Below are 27,830 nucleotides of genomic sequence, written 5' to 3'. Positions count from 1 at the left end.
AAGAGACAGACTCAAGGTGCTGTTATGATCTACTGGCTATTCCAGTTCAAGGTCAAGGCCTGAACCCATGCAGTGAATCATTTCCATAATCTCTGATCCACTCCAGTCAACCAGGAAAAATGACTCATCAAAGGAGTCCTTCCACTGACAAGGGAACTTTAACATTTTGCTAATTCATCTATCAACTTTTGGTACCATGAAACCAAACTTGCCAAATGAAGTGCAATTTTATATTGCAAACTAACACCCCTTATTATATAAATTCACTTCTTTATTATATCTGGTTCACAATCTAAAATGGATTCAGCCATGGTTAAAAGTTACCAGTTTGTTACCATTCAATGAACACAGAGCACAACAATGTAATCGTTTTTTTTCTACAAGGTTTTTTTTCTATGTCTTCTACAAGGTTTTTTCTACAAGGTTTTTTCAAATTACTGATTATAGTAAATGTCCCTTATCTTTTGGCATCTCTAATCATACAATATTTTTAAATTAAAAGTCAAGTTTTTAACTTTATGACTTTTGTGTTTTGTCATTTTTATAGAAGGCCTTCCTTACAGTTTTAAACATATTCTATTTTTTCCTAATTATAATTTTTCTTGTAGGGTTTTAAATAAATTTATGTATTTAGCTCTGATCCACATGGAATTTCAGTGAATAGTTACCACCGCAGGGCTCTAAGGTACCTACAGGTACTTCCGTTTGCAGTCTCAGGAGTCTGATCAAATGGAAGAGGCTAGACAGGGTATTTACTACTGTAAATCTTCCATCACCATAAACCAGAATGGGAGCATAATGTTCTCCCAGAACCCCAGGACTTAATAACTTAATTTACTTGTTAAGCCTTTTGTACTTTCTAAGCTAGAAGTGATGGGTTGTCATTCTTCATATGTGAAGGAAAGAAACACTTTTCAAATGTAAATAAAATAATTGACATGACGATGAAGGGTATGTGTCCACCTGCCTGCCTGGAACTGCCACCTAATGCCGTTGGAAGCAATTGAAACTGTGCCCAAGATGCCTTGTCTGCAAATGGGGATGTTGACAGTACTTTCTCCTCAAGGGCATCATGGAACTGCAAACAGACTGCAAATGTCTGATAAAGTCCTCAATAAATACAGCTACTATTATTTTTATTATTACATGAAAAAGTATAATAATTCTGCAGTGATAATCATTTCAGGCAGGTGGAAACTTCTGTGAGAACACATATTCCTATTGAAACAATATTATGCATTATTAACATGATACACCTAGTCTGTTTTACTCATAAGATTCCTAAAATTCAGTTTCTGGTCACTGTGCCATTCCTAACATTGTTCCTATAAGGAAATATGCTTTTAGTTCTGATCAGGTGTGCTAAGGGATCCTAGGAGTTCTGGATTTCTGCTTCTAGAAATAAATATATCGGAAACAGCTATAAAGCACCAAAATCTCAGAACTGATGAACTCCAGTGATTTCAGAAGAAAAACTCACTTCTACAATAATGAAATGAGACGAGCCACTAGGGCGGAGGGTTCATGATTTCACTTGGTTTATGTACGTCGCTGACACTGAAATTGTCTAAAATCAATTGATAGCAGATGAAAAATAAATATTGCGCTTTCCAATATCCTATTCATTACTACTCGAGAGGTGTGGGTGCAGGTCATACCTTCTAACACTGAGTTAACAGTGGGGCCCAGGTTCGCACAATGAGAGCTCTTCATAAAGGCTGGTGTTTCTTTGTGGTTTTTGATAAAAACACATGGAAGTGGCTGTTTGCCTGGGGGCGTTGCTGCTAAGCCCTTCTGCTGCTCCCCCTTTAGGAAAGGAGCTGTACAAATGAGAACAGATAGCTCTAAGAAAGAACAATGGGCCCTGACATCGGCTCCGGGGATCCAGTGCCCACGGTCTTCTTAGGTCACTCAGGCCCGAAAGGGCAGCACACAGACGGGAGGGACTCACCCGGTATAGCACACAGCCACACCAAAAGCTATACACAGTCACACTGCCAGGTGGTGGGTAGGTAAACAGCTGCTGCAAAAGGCCTCTGGGAACCCGCCTCTGGCCCCACAACATGTAGGGTAAGGCTGGCCAGCCAGCCAGAGGCTGGTTCTGTGGGCGACAGGCATGCTAAACCAGCATCTGGGCCCACACGCCTATTTGTTCACATGAACTTTACCACCTCCCTGAAGATACAGGCAAAATGTGTAGGTGTGGTGTGGCTGGCAACTTTCTGAGGCAGCAGGGCATGGCAGGGGCCAGCACACTTCAGGTGGCCACGTGGACTTTAGGGGTAAAATCACCCTTCTCAAGAGATTGGCCTCTGCTCCCTCCAGCTGGGCCTCCACTCTTTCCACTAACTTACTGTTCTCTGTCTCTCCCTAAGTGTGCAGCTGATAAGGTAAGCAGGACAAATACCCAGAAAACGAAACCCTCCCAAAATTTAATGTAGATTCTGGAGTATTTAGAGGCAAAATACCATACCTGGTATTTGTTTTAAAATACTCAGGGAAAGAAAAATGAGAGCAGATGGGGTTAGATGAATAGGAATGATGAAATGCTGGAGAGTGCCGAAGCTCGATGGGGCCACAGAATCAATTATAAACAGCAAATTATTCTACTTTGCACTTTTCAAAATGTCCATAATAAAGGTAATAAATAAATAAATCTTTTTTTAAACTATCAAAATCCCCTTTTAAGTTTTCCTAGGACTCCCACTGTGAAGGGATGACCCCTGCCCCTACTAAGCCCACTGAACCTAAGCAACCTAAGGAATGTCCCCTGTAGGTCCCCCACCCAGGGGCCACTAAACTGCCCAAAGGCCCTGCCCATCCCGGAAGACTGCCTGTACAAAAGCCTTGCTCGCTGCAATACGCGTGCTCAGCCTTTGGAGGTTACTTCGTGGAGTCCACACTGGTGTCCTAATAAACCAGTCTTCACTGATCCCAGACTGAATGCCATTTGTCTCTCTCCATGCAGGTCCAATTTTCCATAACACCACAACAGCAAAGGGGGAGAGTAAGACTACAAGTCAAATTTTCATTACTGTTGTTTTCCAAAAAACTTCAAGTCCAGAGTTCTTGTCACTTCTTCCGGCTACTTCCTATGTGTTAAAGATAGACGCCAAGGAAAAGATGGAGGCAAAGGCATTACTAAAGACATCAAACATCTTACTTTCGTGTACCTTTCTGGTAACCCTAGTTACCTTTATGCTTTTTATTCCAGTGAGCACCAAAGGTTAAATATTAAAATTTTAAGAGACTGATAAGAACATAATGACAGTCACCAGCTCACCTGCTGAAGGTCTCCAGTGGAGACGCTAATGATGAGAGTTGGGATAATCATGAAGCAGGCATTGTAGAAAAGCACTCCGTATTTCCCTAACTCCTGCAGAAGCAATGAAAATCCCAATTTTAGGAAGAGGAAGGATCAGATTTCCTGGGGTCATATATACAACTACATATCTATGTAGTTAGAATATACATTCTCACCAACTCTGTACTGGGACATTTTCAGCAAATTTCTGACATAAAATGCTTCACTTCATTCCATAATTTCAGAAGAAACATTTGTTTTATGCAGTAACGGCAGGTAAATGGATGAGATGGACAGCATCTGAGGTTCCACCCATCTCTAACATTCTCATTGCTTTCTTTTAAGCATGCTACTCAAAATGGGAGATTTGGAACAAAATTAAGAACATTAAAAATGTTAATATAAACAGAACTCCTGAAAAACATCTGCTCTTCCTATTAAGAAACAGCAGGGTTAAAACCCCAAGTATCTTTTGTTCCAATCTTGCATAAATTTACTTTTCATTAAAATAGCTACAACCACTAAACCATTTCCATAAAGGGTGACATACTGTGATTCTCAAAAGACAACAAACCTGTGTTTGTAAAACTGCCACCATTAAAAAACAAAGGGCCAAGCAGAAAAAAAGTGCAGATGAAAAAAAAAAAAACAGCTCAGAGAAATAAGCTTGTCCCGCAGAGCAAACTCCCTATCTGAACACAAAGAATTGAAACAAAGAACCATATGCCTGGCGCATCCTCCAGCGCTTCCGGGACAGCTGGGTGGGGGAGACGACGGGGGCCGGGCCGTTTGGCAGCCACACACAGGGAAGCTCAGCCACCCCCCCCAGCCCCTCACGATCCAGAAAGGCGGTTGCTGCTGGACGCACAAACTACCCGCTCCACTCAGCTCCTTCCACAATGAGGACACCTGGGCTGGAGAAGGTAAGGTCCTAAGTCACAGCGACCTGTAGGCGGCAACCTTCTCTGGCGACCCATGACTCCAGGCTCTCACTACAGCTGCTCGGAGCACCCGGCCTTGGCCAAGAAGGTCACTCTTGACGATGGCAAAAATTGCTTTTAATCTTAATTTGTTTTTCAATTTATAGATTCTGATATTTTGCATCTAAAAGAATAGCATCTTTAACTTGCTGCACTGATGGACAGTGACAGCAATGCGGTATGGGTAGGAACTTGATAATATGGGTAAATGTAGTAACCACATTGTTTTTTCATTTGAAACCTTCATTAAGAGTGTATAACAATCATACCTTAAAAAATTTTATAAATAAATAAATAGCATCTTTTCCCTTCCTAATTTTCACCCAAAACTTTCCAAGAAGAGGAGAAACAAAAACCTACACAGATAATTGAAACCAGTCATTTTCAGATCATATTATATAAATTAAGTTACATGCCAACTTTATAAATTTGTTTTACTTTTTTTTCGTGTAATTTCAGGGGCCAGATGACAAACTTAAAAACCATAGGAATGAAGATCTGGTACCTTTGGGTCCATTTTCTGTTTAGTATAAACGCCATTCGCTGCTGTGAAGATATTATTCAGGAATACAAAAACATAGCCTTCCAAGTTAAAGGCAAGGTCAGAACTGGGAGGGGAACACAAAAAAGGAGGATTATTCAGGAGCTCACCATGTGGCCTCCAAGGCTGCTCTTTTATTTTTCCCTAATCAAACCCATTGGTGACGCTAGTAACTACCTTTTCTCTGGCATATTATCCCCCTCTGTGGTGGTAAATGATTAAATTCCTTTGTTTTGTCTCTAGACAAAAGAAAAAAAAATCAGGCTATTAGGTGGCTTCAACTTAACCAAGAACGGGGTTAAAACCAGAGGGACATTAACCCTCTTCCCTTAACTTGCAAAGTCCTTTCTTTTGCTAACTAGTAAATCGGCATAATAATTCGTGAGCCCAGCTTTTCTAAGGGGAGTGATTTGTCCAACCCACCCAGTGGCTTTGTATAAACAGAGCCATCTCCAGGGTAAAGCTCTGTGGGGACAGCTGGGCACTGACTGGAGCAAGAGGGGTCAGAAACACAACTGACACCTCCATCTGGTGCCCAGTCACATTGTCCACCTGCACCCTGTCCACCAAAAAGCCAGGCAGGACTCCATTCCTTCGAATCTTCTTAGGCTCCCTTCTTCCCATTTCCATTTAAAATAAATAATACTAGGATAAAATGGGAGGGGAGGACATGACATAGGGAGGAGAGGGAGAGCAACAGTGAAGCCATGATATGATTCACCTACTTACACCTGATCTTACAGAGAGAACCAGACCCATGTCATAATTCATAAATACATATCATCAAAGAAGTCTCCTCTACCCTCTTACATTCAGTGACTAGGGGCCTGTGAATTTAACTGACAACAGACAGATTAAGGGAAGGAATACAAATTTTATTAAATATTTTACATATACAGGAACTCACAGAAATGAAACTCAAAGAAGTGGTTAGACTCGGGGGCTTATATAACATTTTAACAAAGAGAGTTTGGATTTCAAGAAACAAATTACGGAAAGGGACTAGGAAATATACAAGGGAACCAGTGGAAGATAAGGTTTTATTTTAGTAAGGATTGTTAAGCAGACTCAGCTGGGTGCTGACTCTCCATCTCAGGGGAAAAAAGATTGCTTTCCTATTCCTGATACAGGAGAGGGAAGCACCTTCACAAAGGGAAGTTTATGGTCTGCTTTTAGGCAGAGAAGGTGGGGGCAGAGACCTCTTTCTATGTCTATTGATTCTCAATTGTCTTCAACTCAGAATAATGCTTATGCCAAAGGAGTATATTTTACAACATCATATCCTGATCCCCTTCAATATCAAAATAAGATTATTTCTAACCAAAAGGAAGGAAACAGAGTAAGGCAAAAATTGCATCAAAATCTGAACACAAATTAAACTAGACCTTGGTTGCAGCTTCCAATAGCTTATTATCTACCATTACATTTGTGAGAATGTAAATTAATTTTAGGTGATCATAAATCAGAATTCTCTGGCTCAATCACAAAAATAGAATCTCTCAAAATAAGGGTCTCCCAAACTCTTGCTTACCCATGTTTGGCTCAGTTTTAAGAGTTTGCTATTCCCTAAGTGGTGACGAGTCCAATGAGCACAAGAGTCAGGCTTTCTAGAGGAATGGAAAGGAGTTGTCTCTCACCTCCTCACAGAGCCTGAGGGGAAATTCCCAGAGATCTCAGGTTTCCACTGTGCTGGGGCAGAGGGGGTGTGCTTCCTAACACGATTTGTTTAGGCCAGTAGTGAAAGCACAGAAGTTTGAGAATAATGTGTTTGCTTTCTAAATGAAAGTAGATTCATGGATAATCTCTGGTTGTCATTTGGGGCTGTTCACATTCTATTTCAACTTTTTTCAGCCATGTGACATGCTTTGGCAAATAAAGTGTAAGAAGTACCACAAGTCACTTCTGGGCAAAAGCTTAAAGAGCCAGTGCCCAGCTCCTCACATGCTCTCTTCCCTCCTGAATGAGTAAGGAAGCCCTGTAGAGAGGCAGGGGTTCCACCAGCCCGGGTCCCCGGAGCAGCTACAATGAGCAGCCCCACAGCATGAACTGATACCAGTTTGGGTGTGTGGTGTGAGCAGACTGTATTTGTTATGTAAACCCCTGAGATGTAGGGGTTATTTGTTACAGCAGCAACATTGGCTTATCTGACTGAAGCTGTCCAGGTACTTCATTTATGTGAGTTAGTATGAATGACAGAGGAGTAGGGTCACAGCTTGCCTGCAGCTAAGAACTGTGTTTATCACCCCACTGGAAGTTATCCTTTCTGTGGGTGCTGAGGACAGGGAAAGATAAGAACTGCTATTCCTAGCTGGCTCTTACGGAAAAGTCAGACGTCTTTGTCAACACTATTTACTCCTTCAGCTCATTAAGACTATCACATATGAGGCTGGAAATATGCCTAGATACACACAGCATCCGAAGTGCCAATCCTCATCAAAGACTTATAGGCATTTTTATAAACCATTTTTTGTAAAAGTATACAACTGGCTCTAAGTCAGTGGTCTCCAAACTGAGCTCTAAGAAACCTAAGACAGAGAGGCGATCCAGAGGAAACCCCAGAGCACTGTGGGATGAGGCCACTTCAACTGAGCACCTCCCTTTTTAAGCTATTTTACTCATAAGATTCTGGCTGAACAAAGACTTCCCAAGTAACACAGGCTCTAGGTGCTGCTGTTGAAGGTCTGTTCTGGCACTATGCCAGAGGCATGAAACAGAGGCCAGCTTCCAAGAGGGTGAACTCAGCCACGGCGAGGATGGGGTTAGAGGAACTGAAGATGAAAATGTAAGTAACAAACCTTGGCTGAGGCAAGGGATCAAATACATTTATAGTAATAATGAGCATCATTATTATTGCTAATATCTGTCATGATCTGGTGTTGCTGGATCTTTTAATCTACTTCTTTTGCTGACTGTCAGTCTCCACCAACCAGAATGGAAGCACCATGAAGAGCAGGATTCTTGTCTGTTTTTTAACTGCTGGGTCCCCACACCTAGAACAATGCCTGGCCTCTGGTAAACACTCAACATGTTTTTGTTGAACTTGGCCAAGCACAAGCCTAGTAGGTGTTTCTATTCTAATCTCCATTTTACATTTGAAACAACCAGGTACAGTATGTTAAATAGCCAGTAAGATAGGAGTTAGAATAAGATCGTAGACCTTTGCACCTTTATTTAATTTGCAGTTAATGAGCCAGAACTCTTGCTTCTAAATGAGTTAAGGAAATAGTTCAACTGAAAGCTTCCAACCTCTTCCTTCCTCCTTTCATTCAAGTAGGTTTTTCTTTTCTATTATCATCTTTACTTTATAGATGAGGAAACTGAGGCACAGAGACACTAAGAAACAGCTGATGGGACAGGGCTAATCTTGAACCCAGGGCCTGGCCGGCACACCACCATGCCATGGGAGCCTGGAATCTGAGGGCCTGCTTTCCAGGGCAGACTTGGTGCCCTCAGTCCTAACCTTGCACATCAGTGAATAAGTTAGTAGTCACGCACTAGTATCAGCCCATGTTCTAAATGTACAAATATATCAAAGGAGAGGTTCTACCCTCAGACATATTAACTGATAAGGTGTCACAGGTAATTAGACAAATCAGCATACAAGGGCTTGATAAATCTGTTCCTCTTCTTGTTCAGATGCCTAAGAGCTTTCAAGTAAAATTTTTATATTGAAGACAAACTTTCAGTAATAAAAGTAAACAGTCCCCTCCTTTTCATGAGGATAAGCTGTATTAAGATCTTATAGTGCTCTTGTTATATATTTTCAGAAATGTTCTGGCCAGCTTGGAACCCAGTCTGACCTTCATGGGAACACATGGGAACTCCACTACCATCAACAGATTTGTCTCTTGGCTGCTCAATTCAACTGCAGCCAGATGGAAAACGGAAAATGAGGACGGGGCTGAGTCTATTGTCAAAGACACAAAGAAGTTACTGGGCAGAAACCGTCCAAAGCCTTACCCAGCTGCTATGAAAGCCCCCAGGATGATGGCGAGGACGCTGACGACGATGTCCGAGGAAAACTGCTTCCTTTCATGGATACACAGACAGACGGAGGCACAGACAGGTAGAGAAGGTTAAGGAGGAAGAGAGGGAAATAGGCATTATATTTAAGCAAACTGAAAATAGATGCCGCTAACAGTTTTATAGCTGAAGTCTAACAGACAATGCTTACTAGAGAAAGCAGCAGAACTCTAAGCGGTTTGCTAAGTCACACCAAGTTTATCTCTTAAGCGGTTGTCCTAATCTGATAGTAAACATAGTTCCCTGTTATCCCCAGAGATGCTGGCCCAAATGTAGAAGAGCTCCTGCTAGTTGGTAGGTGTGTACATCAAGCATCCAAAGATCAAGATAAAATTCAACAGCAGGACTGAAGACACTGGGCCATCATTCAAATTTCATTGTTAAATAATCTTCACAGCAAAATCAAGAATCACCTTTTTGGATGTCTGCCTGAGTATCCTCATGAGAAATTTTTAAATCTACATTATAAAAATTAACTTATTCTGATGTTCCAATATAATCACTACATCAGATTGTATTTCCCTGATCTTCCACACTCCTATCCTATATGTATATGTAGACAGTTTTCCCTCTGTTTTCCAAAATCAAGTGTATATTCCGCCTGGCTCAGATTTAAATCTGGAACAGATTTACATCTGTTTTGGGGTTGTTTTTAATTTTTGACCACAAATGTGTATTATGTTGTCTCATGTAAAACCACAATGAAAAAAATTCACTCATTATGTTCTCAAGGAATCATGGAAACAGGAGACTGGTCGTAAGCGAATAAACCATTTATCCTTAAGTTATTGCTACTAACAATTCAATCAACTATTTGGAAAAATAATGACTAAATGTTGAGAATTTGCTAGGTAAAAATAACATCGGGAAGAGGACACCAGAGGAACAGAAAAAAGATTTAAATCACCCGAGTATGATGGTTTCCAGGAGTAAAGTAAGTGGAATGGTAAATTTCCTGAGCACAGTGAACATCGGCAAGCTGTCGGGAAAAGATTCAAGTATAGTAATATCAGCCACCAAATATTTTTTAACATGTTTTACATTTTTAATTAACCCACTAACCCAAATTCAATATAAAGAATAACCTTAACTATCACATGTACCACTATCAAATCACATTATACAATAAAAAGAAATCGAGATTTAATACTCTCATGCTACTTTTCACTTATTTGCAATTGAAAACATCATACTATCCAACTGCCACAAAGACTGTGCTAACAGATTGTGCACACTGTAAACCAGTATACCCTTTGGCAAATCAAGCTGGGAATACATATCATGTCATTAAATGGTCCTAGCCTTAGACCTAATTATTTCTTGTTGGGAAACTGTTCCCAAGGCAGTCATCCAACAGAATGAAAAAGCCATGTGCGCAAACTTGTGGCTCAGTGAGAACCACAGCTGGGAGGGAGCGTGGCAGCTCCTCCTGACCAGACCTGAGGAGGGGTTTCACATAGCAATGACACTACATCCACAGAGCAGATGCAGAAAGAATTTTCAGGAACTTTACATTATCTTTATTTAAAGATGTCTTATGAGACTGCTTTAAACTGCTTTTGTCTAAGCAAGTGAAAGAAAAGGTCTTATTTTCAATTAACTTCAAAAAATATTTTTAGATGATGCCTTTTAAAAACAGATAAGGTATCCTTAATGATGAAAAGCTGAATGTTTCCCCCTGAGATCAGGAATAAGACCAGAAAATTCATTCTCACCACTGTGTCCACTCAGCATTGTTAACTGAGGTTCCAGACAGAGCAATTAGGCCAAAAAGAAAATGAAAAGAATACCATTTGGAAAGGAAAAAACAAATCTTAGAAATCCTTAGAAATGAATAAATACTCCTTGGACAAAAATTAAATAAATAAATCCTTAGAGAATCCTAGAGAATCCACTAAAAACATATCAGAACTAATGAGTTAGGCAGGTGCACAAAATGGATATACAAAAATCAACTGTACTTCCATACCCTAGCAATGAACAATCCAAAAAGGAAATAATTCCATTCATGATAGCGTCAAAAAGAACAAAGTTCTTAGGAATTACAAAATACCATTAACAGATTACAGAATATTTATTAGAAAGATACTCCAATGTTTATGGATCAAAAGGCTTAATATTGTTAAAATGGCAATACTTCACAAAAAGATCTATGGCTTCAACACAAATCTTATCAAAATCTCAGCTGGCTTTTTGTCCCCTCAGAAACTGACAAACTGATTCTAAAATGAATATGGAAATGCAAGGAAGCCAAAAAAAACCAAAACAATCTTGAAAACAAAGAACAAAGCCAATGGACCCAATTTCAGAGCTTACTACAAAGCCACAGTAATCAGTACTATCTTGTACCGCTTTAAAGATAAACATATAATCAATGGAATAGGACTAAGAATCAAAATAAATCATTACAATTATGGTCAATTAATTTTCCACAAGGGTGCCAAGACAGTAAAATGGGGAAAAAATAGTCTTTTCAACAAATGATTCTGGAACAACTGAACCACATGCACAGCATGAATTTGGACCCCTACCTCACACCGCGTACAAGAAATTATCTCAAAATGTATCAGAGACCTAAATGTAGAAGTTAAAACTATAAAACTCTTAAAAGAAAGCAAAGGAGTAAATATTCATGACCCTGGGTTAGGCAAACTCTTCTTAGGTACAATACCAAAAGCACAAGCAACAAAAGAAAAAATAGATAAATCAGACTTCACCAAAATTTTAAACTCTTATAAATGGATAAACAGACTGTGATACATACATATAATATAATATTATTCAGCCTTAAAACAAGAAATGATATCCTGATACATGCTACAATATGGATGACTCCTGAAAACAATATGCTACAAAGGTATATAGACCCAATCAATGGCAATCCCGTCCTTCCACTTCATGAGGCCATCTTTGGCTCCTTTCCTTCTCTCCCACCCTACATATTATTCATCAGGTTAGTGCTGGCCCTTCAAAATATATCCAACATCCAGACTGTGGCCTCCACATAACCCTTAACATTAAAAATAACCAGGGGATCCTTGGAGAAATGCAGGAAAAGTACAGGATAAACCTGGGATATGACATGCCAGAAACAAGGAAGTAAACAAAGACTACTGGGGGCCTAGAAAACAGACATTAATTCAAAGGACTCCCACTGGCCTGAGATGGGAAAATCTGAGCCATGAAAAATTTATATAATGAATTCAAACATCCAACAAATGAATAAACTGGATCACTGGAACAGAAGAGGCAACACAGAAATAAACCTACACAAATAAAGTCAACTGATCTTTGACAAAGGAACAAATGTGGTTCAATGGAGCAAGGACAGTCTCTTCAAAGTTTTCAAAAAACTGAATCTAGACAGACCTTCCACGTTTCACAAGAATTAACTCAAAGTGGATAATACACCTAATGTAAAGCATAAACTATAAAACTTCTAGAAGACAACAAAGGAGAAAATCCAGGCGATGACAGGTTTAGCAATGATCCGCGAGAGAAAGAATCAATAATGGAACTTCACTAAAGTTTAAAACATCTGCTCTGAAAGGCAGTGTTAGGAGAATGAAAAGACAAGCCAGAGATAGAGAGAAAATATTTGCAAAACATGTATCTGATGTAGGACTTGTATCAAAGAAATGAAAATTCATGAGTTTATGATAGCAAAAAACGTCTCCCATTGATCACCATTTGAAGATGACAGTACACTAATTTATTACTCTGAACGTTTATAAATAAAGCTTTTATTCTGCCTTTCTTATGTGAAATGGTGAAAAGTCTGTATTAAAGAAACTTAGACAATACATGCAGAAGGGGTGAAACAGTTAGAAAATCCCCATTTTGCAACGTGTAATGAAGTAATGGATCTAGACAATCGTTATCAGTGGAAGCTAAAACCATTAGGCAAAAGATTGATGGGGCACTTTCCAATGAAGGCAATAGCAGGACCTCTCAAAATCATTAAAAGTGGAATTGATCAATTTAATATCATTAAAACCAGGACACATGAAGAAACTTGTGGGTGTCGAATATTGTGGTAATGGGTTTCCACAGATTGATACATAAGTCAAAACTTATCATATTGTGCATTTTAATTATGTGCAGTTTATTTTATGCAAATTATACCTTAAAAGCTGTAAAAAAGAGTGGTAGAGAATTTCATGTGCCCTGTGAGGTGATGCAGTAGAAAGAACCCAGTATCACCGGTAAACTGATCCCGCCTGAAATAGTGAACTTGAACCTGATCAAGCAGCTAGAACAGACCACCAGTTCAGGAAAAATATGAGGGACAAGGGAACAGTGTACATGAGTCAAATATAAGCAATCCTTCCTTCTTCCTTCTTCCTCCTCAGTCTCCTTTTCTGGTTCCCTCTCTTCTCCCTAAAGCCCCTATGAGACCCATGAAACCCTCATCTCACCTTCTTGCACTGTTTTAGAACCCTCGCAATAAAGACATTTCTAAGAACACTACTTACTTGCCACCTGGAAAACAGTGTAAATATCAGTGAATGCTAGTTACACCCAGTCTGCAATTAATGTGCAGAAACATTTTTAAACTCTTGTAATAAAGATGTTTCCAATAATGCTACTTGCTTGCTATCTTGAGAACAGTGTCGTATCAGTGAATGGAAGTAACATCCATTCTGCTTTGCATGTAGACAAGTGCTTGAGAACACTAGTAATAAAGATGCTTCTAAGATCACTAACAAAAAGCCCTCATCTGCAAGGAAGAGAACCCCCACCCCAGTGCAAGAGGTGGACAGCTGTGTTATCTGAAGCCATCAGCCATCCCACACAGCTTCAGGTGAGCCCAGAGACAGGCCCAGAAGGCATGTGGTAACATAGCACTAGCACCTACCACAGGCAGCTTTAATACAAATTTGACGCAATTAAGGAAAATTGTGCTAATCCAGAAAGAAACAACAAACCAACTAAAATGTGTAATAAAAACAGTACAGGTGACCTTGAACAATGAAGGGTTAGGAGCACTGCACCCACACACACATTTAGAAAGCCATGTGTAACTGTTGACTCCCTGAAAACTTTACTACTAATAGCCTACTGTTGGCCAAAAGCCTTCTCAACAACATAAACAGTCAATTAACAAGGTTTATATGTTATATGTATTATCTACTATACTCTTACAATAAAGTAGCTAGAGAAAGTACATGTTTTTTCGAATTGTTGCAAGTCTCCAAAAAGTTTTCCATATATTTATTGAAAAAAGTCCAAGTATAAGTGGAACCACACAGTTCAGATCTGAGTTGTTTAGGGGTCAACTGTATTTCATGTTTTGTTGTCCACAGCCATGACCACAACTTGTCCTTTCCAAACAAAGGGAAAGAGGATTGGTCTAACTTCATAGTTCTCAGTGTTACACGTCCTCCTCTGGCCTGTCTCCTACCTGCCTCTTTTCCACTCTTACTACACAAAGAGATTTTCCTCAATTTCTATCACCCTTTACATAAACTTAATTTTCTCCTTATTTACATCTTTCTTCATGTGCATTCACCAGGCTCCATATTTCACACCGCATTTCCAGTTTACAGGATGGCTCTTTGTTCCTACACCTCCATTTTGTTTTTTTTTACAGTGACTTAACAAAAATACGCAAACAAAGGACACTAAAATAAATGCGAATGCAAATTTCAGAAGATAATATCACAAGATTATGAAGGTTTCAAGTTATTTTGTCTAGCATTTGCAACTGTTTTCAGCAGGGGGATTAACACAAATATTCTTGAAGATAATGTCTGCCATTTGTTTCTCCCTGTACCAAATCTGACCTACACCAAATCTGACAGAATGTGCCAGCTTTATGTGTAACCACGTTACACAGAACCACATTCGTATAAATGAAACATCCTGGATAAATCATACCTTCTCTATCTTGATGCCTATAAATCCCATATTCTATGTTCAGACTTGAATATAAAGAAAAAAAATCAACTTTCTAATTGCCTGAAAGCATTAGCAAATTAAACTCAAAACTCCACCTTATTTCTTAAATTATTAAATATTATTATCTCTTAAATGTATACCAAGCAACATCTTGAAAGATCCAACTCGGTCTTTGTACCAATAAGAAGCAAATGAATGAAGAACCTCCCATCAAACATTATCCTGTACTGTACCTTAATTTACTTGTGCTTGATAATCCACTTATGTGGTTTCCAACATAGAGGAGAGGCAGAGGAAACAGCTTCAATTAAAAAAAATTTTTTTTTAATTAGAATAACAATAATATGTTTCCTTCATATATAAAAATGATGACATTCACTCCCCCATTAACAAGTAAATCACTGGGAAGTTCCTTTCCCTGTGACTGGGAATCTTCTAGAATCCAAAACACATCTTAAGTTTTTCCATGTGATCAAAATAATTAGGTTGTCAGTGATACCCATAAGCATGGGGGGTGGGAGGGATGAACCAGAAATCTTGCCAGTGTGAACAAGCGCCTCTCTTAAGTGGAAACTCCTGGCTGGGTTGGTGAGCTGAAGATGGGTGTTTATAATTGGTGCAGAAGGCCCATGAAAAAGTGTGCAAAATTCTGTTATCTAAGCATGTATACACTTTTCTGGACAAACGCAAAGGTCTAAATCTCATTGGAATATCACAAGGTTGGTGACCCTTTCAAAAAGTTGTATATATCAGCCACATTCCTTTGGTGTTACTTTATTTGCTTTAAAGGCCTAGAATGATAACTATCTACCAAGGTCAAACAATGTACCCGTAGTTGAACTTGAATTAGGTTTACTGAGCTCTGAGCTCCTAAACTATCTTCTGATTGTCAAGAGAAATAATGTTCAGAACATACTGAGTAAACCCACAAATGTAAGACCTATTCTTCCGTAAATGAAAAAATACATATCCCTTTGTAAGTTCCTATGATAACTAAGAACTTTTCAGCTGATACCATTAATAGTCTGTAGCTATCAAGGTGAGTCCAACATTTATTTTTCTACTAAAAAGATGGTGAGCATGCAACTCAGATAACTTTTGAAAGATTTTGAAATACTGTCACGTACAAAAAGTTACAGAATTTTATTAACACGAGATTTTCCTAAGAAGATATAAGAGAGAAGGATTGATAGATCAAGGACCCTCCCCTATGCTATACAGTAAGGCCATTAAAAAATATAGAAGCTAGAATGTTGGAAAGAACAAAACATATTTTTTGAAGATGATCTGATTGTGAATGTAGACAAATCCAAAAGAAACTACAAATAAGTTATGATTAATGTTCCATAATTTTGCAGACACAAAAATAATAGACAAAAGCAATATAAAAACATGTCTTTCTACTTTTCCAAATAATGTATTTTTTTAAAGATACATGCAATAGCAGAAAAGAACAATAATTTCAGGATAAATCTAACAAGAATGTTAGAACTCTACGGAGAAAATTATAAAATTTTATTGAGGGTAACTAAAGAAGGCTTATGTGTACTATGTTCATGTATTGAAAGATTCAAAACTAAAAATGTCAATGCACCCCAAATGACTTATAGCTTCAATTAAATCCCAATCAAAATCCCAAAAGGTTATTTTTCTTAAACTTGACAAGCTGTTTCCAATATTCATAGAGAAATGGGAGGGACTAAAAACAAGGAGGAAAGATTTGCTCCTCCAGATAGCAAGACTGTTCATAAAGTTATAGGAATTAAGACTGTGTGGTAATGGTGCAGAAAACACAGACTGATCTTAGAGTACAGGTCCATTTCTATATACACTGTGCTTCCTGCTTACACTGGGGAGAAACTTCTTAATAAAGATTTTATATCACTTAGTTGTATATCACTTATACACTGATATACAGTAAGTTTATAACACTTACTGTATATCAATAGTTGCAACTGTTGTATGGGATTATTCTAAGAATTAAATGTCTGGCCTAATCCTGGGCCCCCAGCAACTGTTCCATTAAAGTTAGTTCCATTCATGTGTGTGGGAGGGCACAGGGAAGGCAGTAAAGCACAGAGAAGACAAGTAGTGACTCTATAGCATCTTACTATGCTGATGGACAGTGACTGTAATGGGGCATGTGGTGGGGACTTGATAAAGGGGGGAATCCAGTAACCACAACGTTGCTTATGTGATTGTATATTAATGATACCAAAATAAAAAAATTTAAAAAGTTAGTTCCATTCCACATTCTCAGGAAGGAATGGCAGGTTTCATGTTTCTAGTTCAACCATGGAAAAAAACGATTCTACATGTCAAATTGTATTGTTCATCCCACTCATACCTTTTATCAATCCAAGCTAAAAATGAAAATTTAAAACCAAAGATCAGCAAACTAGGGCCCAAGAGCCACATCTGGCCCATCTTCTGTTTATGTAAATAAAGTTTTATTATAACACACAGTACACTGATTCATTTGTACTATCATTTAAAGATGCTTCCATGGTACAGTGGCAGAGCTAAATAGTTGCAACAGAGATGGTGTGGCCCACAAAGTCTCTATATTTACTAACTGATCCTTTACCAAAAAAGCTTGCCAACACAGATGGGCAAATGAGAAAGCACACAGAACTGAGCAGCAGAGCCCTGCACCAGTGAATGACTGAACCATGATGCAAGTGGCACAATACTAAGGCCAGACTCTCTGCGGAGCCTGTGACAGCTGAGTGCCCATTTGGGAAAAAAAGGAAATTGTACCATTACCTCACACCATCCACAAAATCAATTCCTAGAAGATAAAAATACTAATTCTGAAATACAATATACCATTTTCTAGAAAAATCCCTCCTCTGTGGTGTATCTTTTTATTTTATCATGTATTTAAGTGTGGTGTTTGCTATGGGTTTTGTGTAGATTTATCTCTTACTTATCTTTTGCTGCATGACTTTGTGACTCACACCAATAATCATGGTATTATTTCTTACAGTTACTGTGGCTCAGGAATGCAAGAAGGTCTTTCTCAACTGAGTAGTTCTGGCTGAAGGCTGATGTACAGTTGCAGACAGACAATGGCAGAGCTGAATCAGGCTGGTGGGGCAGTGGTAGTGCAGCTGCAGGCCGGTCACGCATCTCTCTTCTTATAATCTTAGGCCTCTCGAGATACTTTTCATCACTTACCTTTATGGGAATTTTCTTGTCAAAATCAGGGAAATTAATTATCTTATTTAACTTGGACACATACAGTATCATTATGGTAGCTGCCATCTAAAGGAAAGGGGAAAGAAACTTCAGCAAAATACCTGGAAAGACTTTTCCAGGTAGAAAGACATCATCAAAAGAAAGCAGATTCATCAAAAAGAAATATATCCAAACATCCCATCTTCTAGGTTTCAAACAAATAACTGTTTCTTAACAATATTAAAATTGTTTTTCTTGCCACCATGTGGATTCCATCAAAACTATACGCAAAAAGTGTAACATCAAATAGACTCATGTTATCTCAATATACATTATCTCAAGGGGCTGAAGGAATGGTGACAGAGGAGAAAAAGGAATAGTGGCCCCAAAACTGACCATGTTGACCACAACAGGCAAGGCCACTTGTTGAGCTGGACCATACTTCCCACATACTAGGCATACATTCACCTATCCCCATTAAGTGAGTGTCAGGATAGGACAAATTCCACATATAAATACTCCCATTGTAAAGTCCAATATTTCTGAACCACAGAAGATAAATTAAGAGTAAAACAAATTTGAAAAGGGATTTATTTTTCTCAATGTGGCTGGTACTGCAAAAATGTTTCATTCAAATCCTATTAATCTGGAGTATGCCAGGTGTATTAGAAATAAAAAATTTTAATATCCTCTTCCTATGCAAATTTTAGTGCTCAAATTTCCACGTGAGGATGCAAGAATTTAAGAACTTCAACATGATTACCATCCTAAACCTTGAGCCTAATGAGTTTACAAACTTAATATTTATTTATGCTAGATTATATAACATGAGCCCATCCTGAGTTACAGTTTCTATTTACAACTTACTTTATAATTCTTACAGAAATATACTAACACATTTAAAATATTCTGTAGTCAGATTTTTAAAATTAAGTCCACTGGCCTCTTCCTTCACAAACTGCAAATCAGAAAGGCTTTACCTTAATTAACAATTTACTTCAAGCCCGTGAATTTATTTGCCTTGGGGATTATAAAGGGCACATTATCACATAGTCACTGATCTTCTAAAGTACTTTTTTTCTACTTATTTCACATTGAAACATAAAGACAACATATTTTTTGACCTTAAGGAAATATAATTTCCTTATTTTTTCTCCCTGAAATAATGTTGCAAAGAGTACCTTATTAGCAAAACACTTAACCAGAATAGTGTTTAATTATAATGACACCCTTTCGCAGATTCACAAGTAAAAATTTAGTTAACATATAATTTTCATAATTTTAAGCTTTTCCATGAATTAAAGCAGAAACAAAAAAATCTTTGGCATCTGTTACCACTTGTCTACTGGAAATCACCAGCATATGATCAAAAGAATAAACAAGCCACAAATTAACAGTGAAGGGAAATTTGAGAAACAGCCAGTGGGGCTAGTCTGAAAGTTTATCCAAGCTCATCCTTATACTTGAGAACAAAAATCACACACTGCAGGAAGCAAACTTCAGACATGTTTGGGCCACAGTTTTGTAAAAATTTGAATCCATTACCAGCATTTACAAATTGGGAGATTTGATGTAAAAACTCAAATTCCCTGCTTCTCTTGAAAAACCTCCAGAGTTCTGATAATAAGGTTACGGTGAGCCCTACCTCATCTCCTCGACCCTTGTCCTCTCAGACACAGAGGCTTAAACCAAGTATCAAGTGCACACACTTCAACAAGGCAACGATGCTCCCTGCCCACACCACCCCCCCGCCCAATTATGTTACCCACCAGGCATTGGAGGCTTTCAGTCGTCCGGCCCCTTGCTTTAGAGCAATTACATTCAACAGGAAGTTAAAATATATTATATTTAACAAACACAACTGTTCGAAATTGTAGAATGAAAGAAAATGTATATAAATATTTCATGTTGTTTCACCAAAAATACCATGATCCGGTGGTCCTCTGCCAACTAAAAAACTCTTCAACCACAGTCTTAAAGAATTTAAAATGTTATGTTATGATGGGCACTGACAATAATTAAGAGTTGCTTGTTTTGTTTTGTTTTTCACTTACCTGTCCAATTCCAAGAACAATTGGTGATGGGAAACTACAAAAAAACATAGAATAATAAATAATGTTAGCAACTGATAAAAGACTCAAAGAGTATGATATATAATGACAGGGGTTATTAGACTTCTTTTCAGTCTTAGATAATTAAACCTTAACATCAAATATGTTCACCTTTCATTTGTTCATTTCTTTTTCATTATTTAAACTGATCACTGCTAAACTTGGCAATGAGGTGGGCTGTCATTATATTAACAGAAAACATTAGAGTGAATGTAGAAAGCAGAAATAACTAAGGGATAAATTATTAGAATAAATAAATAACTTTAGCAAGGTTGTGGGATAAAAGACAAATATATGAAAAAATCATTTGTATATCTACATGGCCGCTAGAAACAACATGAAAACTTTAAAGATATCATTTATAATATCACCAAAAACACAATAAATAACACTAACTGGATATTCTATGATATTAAGGAATTATTTTTGCCTTTTTAGGTAAGAAATGGTATTGGCAGTATAGCACAGAGAAGACAAGTAGTGACTCTATAGCATCTTACTATGCTGATGGACGGACAGTGACTGTGGTGGGGACTTGATAATGGGGGGAATCTAGTAACCATAATGTTGCCCATGTGATTTTATATTAACGATATCAAAACAAATTTTAAAAAAGAAATGCATATGATGATTTGTTTTTAATTTGCTTCAAAATAATCTGGAAGGGAGGAAATGTTGGGAGTCAGTGGAGCAGGTATACAAAAGTAACAAGATCGCTAAAACTGGGCGATTCGTTATACTAGTTTTTTTAAATATTATACCCAGGAACACACCTAACAGAAGATTTCCAAGAAAGACTGCTCCATAGAGAACTGTAAATCAACATTTAAAAAATTAAAGAACCTGAAATAAAGGTCATGGATTGGAAACTCGATTACTGTACTGAGGCCTGTTATCTTTAAACTGGTCTATAAAATCAACGTACTCTCTGGGAAAATACCAGCAGGTATTTTGTGGGAACTGACAAACTGATCCTAAAACTGAATGGGAAGCAAAGAGCAAAAATAACCCAAGACAATCTAAGAACAAAGTTGAAGAAATGACTCTACTGGGTGTCAGGATTCATTGTGAAGTTACAAAAAATGCAACCGTGTGGTATTTGTACAATGACAGTCCAATAGGACAATGGAAGAGAACAAAGAAAGGGACAGATACATGCCTATATGGACACCTGACCCATGACAAAGATGACAGCACAGAGCAGTAGGAAAAAGATGGTCTTTCAACAAATGGCAATGGATAATTCGGACACAGAACCCTGACCCCCACCTCCCATCGTATGTAACAGAAGAGCACACCACTCACCCAGCTGGCTCATCGCCCAGTCTCTCTCAGGTTACTAAAAAAGGGGGGAATATCACAAATAAAAAAAAAAAAAACAGCGCTCCACCTGTTCGTAAGAGGGAAACACATCTATTTCAGATAAGGCAAGAAGATACAAAGAATGACTTACTTTATCAGAGAAAACAGAATGAATGTCTAGACAGTACCACCATGAGAATAAAATTAACTCTGGTGGATGGAGGCCAGGTTGTGTCACCCAGATAACCCTTTTCTGGTTTGAAGCACTCATTCCCCAGGTGCCCAAGAGCATCCTCAGCTGAAGAAGGCTGCCTTGCCAATAGCAAAGCCCCTCCCTGACAGCAGCCTGCTTTCCAATCACTGGGCTCTGCAGGAGTAGAGGCCAGGGCCCTTGGCCCCAGCAAAGGAGAACTCTGTATAGCCCCCGGAACCAGGCTTTGTTGGGACTGCAGTACAGCCCAGCCCCCTCTGCCCAATCCTGCCTCCCTGACTCCCCTACAGCGGACCCCAGGAGCCCTTCCCAAATACTTCCTCTGCATCTCAGAGACTACTTCCCGCAGACTACAATCTGCAAAGTGTAGCGAAACAAGACAGCAACATAAACAAACAACAATAGGTTTACAGAAGGCAAACAGGGAGAAATACAATACACAGAAGACACACTCTCCATGATCACTTTCGACTACAGAACACCTTAGTAAGACAGTATCAATAAAACAAGAGGTCAAAACTGAGATGATAAATCAGTCAAATGACATGAAAAGGGAATGTACAGATCTAAAGAATCCAACAGGAAACCAAAACTATATAACTGCCACATGAATAATTTACTAATAAGGGACTAAATGGCCACTGCTGAAAACATAATTACCAACACTGGAGGAAGTCACAGTGAATACACACGAAAATGCCAACCTCTCCCAACAGGACTCATTGCTGGGCCTGAAGTGAAGAACTCACTAAGGAGAGAAAATGGTTCACACATAAAAGACAATAATTTATTGACATAAGGAAAATAAACAAACTGAATCTTCAGCTCTAAAAGAACACTATCTTACAGAAAAATCTCTTTAAGAAATTTCAACACGATTAAAGCAGCAGCCATGAACTCTCCACAAAAAAAAGTGCCTGACATTGGAATCTACCACTTAGGAGTAAAATCAAAATAATGAACTTGGGCATGGAGGCGTTGTAGTAAAAGGGCTGTCACGGGTTACTGTATCTACTTCAATGTAGAAGAGTTTCAAACAACTGCGGGATTATAATTATGAAGCAGGATACTACATCCTAAAAGAAAGTATAGCGGGGAGAAGTATGCAAGTTTCAGTTTTCATAGCAGAGAGTTCATATATACTACCAAAAATTAAAACTTGCATTTACAAAGCTTGTATTTATATAAAATGACTTCAACTCCTTAATGTTTTTCCATGACCTCATAACCTGGGAGGAACTTTTGAGAAACATTAACTCTTATAGCGAAGAAATATATTTGAAAGTCAACGATTCTTTTAGTTGAACTCTAATTCCTCTTTCCTCCATTCAACTTGGTTAAAACTAAATTTCACAAGTACATGCAACCTGAAGTTCCCACCTTTAATCAGACTTCAAATTCAGCCAGCATGACTAATGGTGCGGCAACCCTTGATGTGAAGCAATATGAAGTTCACAGGGTCAGCTACAAAGCAGTTTTACCAAATGTTTAATCTGCAGTTAAGCTCTGAATTTCAGTTAGGAAATAGAGAAAAGTAAGTTAAGCAAAGACTTCAGAAAACAAATCAGACAATCCATAACATGGGATATTTTATAGAACACCTGACTCAGGCTTTTCAAAAAGCTAACATCATGAGGAAGGAGTGAGGTGGGGGACTTTGTTAGATCAAAATAAACTAAAAAGATACAACTCTACGCAATGGGTGAAGCTTGACTGGATCTTCGTTCAAATGTTTAAAACAACCATAAAAACATCCTGGGGATAATTGGGATGATACAGATTTGGTATTAGATTATTTTAGGAAATTATTAAATTGGCTAAAAGCAAAAATGACACTTTGTAGAGAATATCCAGAGTACAGTATCAGATTGTTTACATCCTACTTTCAATGGTTCAAGGGGGAAAAAAAGCAAATATAGCAAATGTTAATTATTGCATCTCATTGTACTTTACTTCCCATTTTTCTGTATGCTTGAAACTTTTTGTAATAAAAAGTTCCCCGGGTGGGATACTAGGTGATCCTCAAAAACATTAAATAAAAGCCCCCTTTTCCAACTCCTTTCCAAATTAAAGAAAACAATTGATAAATGAGTAAACAAGTAGCATCTGTAATACAGACCCATTTTTATTTTTAAAAAATCTATATATCTGTCTCGAATCCATCCATCTAAAAAAATGTCTTAAATTACTAATGTTAATTATAGTAGTTTTAAAAATCTCACCCTAAAATTGCTCTTTTGACTTAATTCGTTATAATCACAACAGAATGACTTTTCCTTTAAAAATATGTATGTTTCAAAATACTAACTGTAGTGGAAATATGGATAATCATTATTGTATTCTTTTGTATATTTGTGTACTTTAATAACCCCCAGTTTTTTAACTGACGTTTTCTAGGAGCGAATGCATGGAAGTGAACACAACTCTAAAAGAGTCTGCCTCTGAAAAGACAAAGAAATGAGGCCCACGTGGCCCCGAGGCAGGTAGCTTTCCTTGAGGAACCCTAACATGGTTTTGGGCTGAGAGTCTGCGGGTGGGAAAGAGGATAACGGAAGAGGCCGGGAGGCACGGAGGCCGGGGTCGGGCCCTGCGCAGGTGCAAACCGCTCGCGCCCGTCGGCAGCGCGGACGCGACGGGGCCTTCCGCAGCTCACAGCTTTTCCCCCCCGACGCGGAGAGCGGAGGAGAAAGCAGGCAGGAGTCCTTCCGGAGACAGGGAAAGCAAGCTCACATCGGAAACCAGAAGGCCATAGAAGGGGTGCCGCGCGGCTGAGGTCTCCGATCAATTTAAAGTCAATTTAAAGTCACCCCAAGCAGCGCAGAAGCTACCTCCTCCCTCCAACCTTCCTCAGGTCTGTTCGACCTGACTCTGTAAGACCAGGTCTCTTCCCCGGGTGGGGAGAACAGGAACAAACTACCGGAGTCACAGAGCGCAGGAGCTGCTACCGAGCAGGAAGGCTGGGGCCTGCACGGGGCCTGGGTAGCAAAGCTCTGCGAGGACCCAGCCCACCCCCAGCCAGCCGGACCGGAGCAGCGCTTCAGGAGAGCAGGCTTTCATCAAAGTAAGTAAAGTTAGTTTTAGTACAGGCTTCCAGCTCCCATCACTGCAGACTGATCCAGTAGCGTTATTCAATCCTTGCCAAGTAACACACCACAAGTCAAGTTTGGAAACCGCTGTGTTCAGTGATTCCAAAGTCCTGGGGTGCATAAGATGTAGACACACAGCAAATACTTGCTGAACTAAATACAAGTTGTATATTTTAATTAAGCATCATTAGTAAATTATTGCGTGTCATAGAGAATATGTCAACAAAAAACCACTCCTGACCACCTGCACAACCCTCATGAATCTGATTACAAAGAACCACTAGTGTAACCAACTGGCCACAGATTCTTGGATGACCTTGCTCTTCCCTCACCCCAACAGGGTCTGACAGTTCACACACTTAAAAGGCCCTTCTGTCCAACCAGGCTAATCTATCAAAACTAAAACTATCAAACACTTAAGACCACCCATCAGGCTCCTACCCTACCCAGAAAACTATCTGTTCAAAGTAGAAGAGACAAACATCCTCTGAGTACATTCCCATGACCCTCAGGAACTGGGTAATTGTTGAAAGGTCCTTCCTTCTACAATACATTCTACCCTCAAACAGCTAATGTTTGATCAGATTTCTGTGGTTTACTGTCATAACTAAATTAACCAACCCTCCTCCACTCAAGAATATGCTCCTAAAATATTTTGAGATGAAAGAATAAACCATGTTATTTGAATAAGATTCTCGACTGTATATTACATTACAGAAATGTGAAACGCTTACTTAATAAGGGCTTTCTTTGCCTTGCTTAGACAAAAACCTGATTTCCTCCTTCGGTCATGGAGCTCAGAATTTTAAAGTTGGAAACCTAGATCATGAGGATCTCATACAATAATTCCTCCTGACTGGACACTGCCTTTCATCTTTGAAGCACTTAACCAGTGCTTACTGGTCTTAGCTTCCAAGAAGACACCTGTTTTTGGAGGCCGTGGCTGCTGTGGCCAGAGAGAGCACACTGTCACTCAAGTGCAGAGAGTACAGACTTACCTTCAAACTTCATCTGACATAACTGTCCACCACTCCCAAACAAACCTATTAAGAGCATTCTCTTTGTTTTTTATCCTACGTGTTTTTTGCTTTCTTTCAATTCGTTTTCACTATATTTGTTAAACGATCCAGATTTGGGGATATGTTCTTTCTGATTTCTTTGAGGCAGTGGTAGCATCCTTGTAAAGAATATCAACATCTGCAATATCACCAGAAAATATCCCAGATCTATCCCTTCCCTCCATATCTACTGCTGCCCCCACCCCACTACCAGCCATCTCTTAGAATTATCTAGAACACTCCAGTTGCTTCCTAGCTCCTCTCCCTGCTTCTAATACCATTATTTCTTCACCCACCCACCAAAGACAGCTTTAATCACACAGATTGTCTTGTCATTCCCCACACTAAAACCTTCCAAGGGACTTAACTGCACTTGGACTAAAATTGAAACTATTTTATCATGATATCCCTGCTTCCACCCCCAATATCTGCTCTCAACACAGCAGCCAGAGTGACTTAGATCCTGTTACTCCTCTGCTCAACATCTCCCTCAGAGCCTCCAAGGTGGCCAAAAAGGGCCTCCACAATCTAGCCATCCATTACCCTGGGACCCCACAGTACCATTCCCACCCAAGCTCCTTACCCTTCTATGCCTGGAATGTTCTTCCCCCATCTTCCTCTTAACTGACGTGTCACCTCTTCAGTGAGGCTTTACTGATCATGCTGAGACAGCAAACTTTCCCACACCCACTCCCCAAACTCCTTTTCCTGCCTTATCTTTTTCTTGTGAGTACACAGCCACATTTGACTTAACATAAATTCTACCAGTTAATGTATTAATCCACAAAAAAGCTCCAGAAGAATGGATGGGCATTCCATGACATTTGGGCTTTTGATCTGCTTTGTTCACACCTGTATTTCAAGTGCCTAGCACATAACAGCTGCTGAATGATTATTATATAAAGAATCTAGTCCTGCCTTCCATGCCTACTTCCCCATCATCTCTCCCATCTTCTCCTACTTTTCATTCAGTTCCAGTCACAGTGACCTTCTCTTTCCCTCCAGCAAACCGAACTTGTGCCCACTTCAGCATATTCCCTAGTGTCTGGAATGCTCCAGCATCAACCACTGCGGACCGGCAGTCATGTCCCGCGGCTGACCCGGCCCCGCCCCTCCCGTTTCCACCATTTAATACTGTACCTTGTCGGGCAGTCCCGTAGTCAAGCAGTTTTCTCAGATGCTCGCAGCATTGTATAGTTTCCAAAGAGCCCTACCTTAATGACAGCTCGTACAAAGCTCTGTGAGGTAACTCACAGGGCTCTGACGCCAGATTTTGCATCTGAGAAAACTGCTTGACTATGGGACTGTCCGACAAGGTGGAAACGGGTCTAAATCCAAGGCAGACAGTGCTGCGCCAACCACAGGACCTGCTAGTCCTCTCAAAGAGGTTCAAGAACCACAGATTTGCGGGTTAACTGCACACTAGTCCAAACGAGTCCATAATGTGAACTGGTAATGTTTCCCCCAGTCCATGAACAGGCTGGTAATTTGAGCACGAATGATCAGACACAAAAATTTACCTGCTCAGGACTCATGATAGCTGAACGTCTGGATGTGCAGGAAGTCTTGCTCACCTGAGCCCGAGCCCTTGCTCACACTGCGCGGGCCCCGCAGCCCCCGGGGCGAGGCAGCGTGCGGGATGCGGCTTTCAGAGCTCCGCGAACGTCCCGGCCCTGTGACGGACGCTCCTGTGACAATGTGGACCGAGCGCCGGCGCCCGCCACCTGCGTCGGCGCAGGACTCGGCGGCCAGGCTCCCCGCGCCCCGGCCCCGGCCGCCCGCGCCGCCCCGGGCCCTCACCCGTAGGTGGTCAGCAGCGCCTTGTTGACCAGCACGAGGAGGAAGGAGCAGGTCCCGTAGAAGAGCGCCGACAGCAGCCTTGCCGACGGGGCCTCGGCGCCCGCGCCCCCCGCCTGCGGACCGGCAGTCATGTCCCGCGGTCGCCCCGGCTGACCCGGCCCCGCCCCTCCCGCCGGCCGCAGGGCGCGGCGCGCAGTAGGAGCTGGCGCCGCTGCTCGGGGAGCCCACGCCCGGGGCGCCCTGGGTCCCAGCGCCTCCTGCACGCGCCCGAGGACGCCGGCGGCTGCGGAGCAGAGCCCGCCCCTTCGCCCCCGGCACTCCGCGCAGACGCTC

General features: G+C 40.0%; 1 protein-coding gene across 10 annotated transcripts in view; it reads right to left on the bottom strand.

Annotated features, from left to right (window-relative positions):
• The window catches only part of SLC35D2 (solute carrier family 35 member D2), a 38,825-nt gene extending 11,085 nt beyond the window's left edge, over window positions 1-27,740 (bottom strand). The window contains exons 1-12 of one of the 10 annotated variants that reach the window (XM_036904396.2): window positions 27,498-27,634; window positions 27,218-27,370; window positions 22,934-23,059; window positions 22,214-22,301; window positions 21,346-21,430; window positions 19,984-20,017; window positions 17,930-18,016; window positions 14,983-15,050; window positions 9,756-9,827; window positions 8,786-8,854; window positions 4,790-4,892; window positions 3,284-3,376 (exon numbers count right to left, since the gene is read on the bottom strand). In XM_036904396.2, coding sequence (XP_036760291.1) covers window positions 3,284-3,376; window positions 4,790-4,892; window positions 8,786-8,854; window positions 9,756-9,827; window positions 14,983-15,050; window positions 17,930-18,016 — 492 coding nt within the window. In that variant the 5' untranslated portion in view covers window positions 19,984-20,017; window positions 21,346-21,430; window positions 22,214-22,301; ... (1 more) ...; window positions 27,218-27,370; window positions 27,498-27,634. Of the gene's footprint in view, window positions 1-3,283; window positions 3,377-4,789; window positions 4,893-8,785; window positions 8,855-9,755; window positions 9,828-14,982; window positions 15,051-17,929; window positions 18,017-19,983; window positions 20,018-21,345; window positions 21,431-22,213; window positions 22,302-22,933; window positions 23,060-27,217; window positions 27,371-27,497 lie in introns of all 10 variants that reach the window. The other 9 variants (XM_036904397.2, XM_036904402.2, XM_036904404.2 and 6 more) reach the window with 9 other exon arrangements.
• Between the last annotated feature and the right edge of the window lie 90 nt (window positions 27,741-27,830).

The sequence above is a fragment of the Manis pentadactyla genome, chromosome 3, assembly GCF_030020395.1.
Source record: "Manis pentadactyla isolate mManPen7 chromosome 3, mManPen7.hap1, whole genome shotgun sequence".
NCBI lineage: Eukaryota > Metazoa > Chordata > Mammalia > Pholidota > Manidae > Manis > Manis pentadactyla.
Note: the sequence above shows the minus strand (reverse complement) of the source record. Positions and strands in the feature narration are given on the sequence as shown.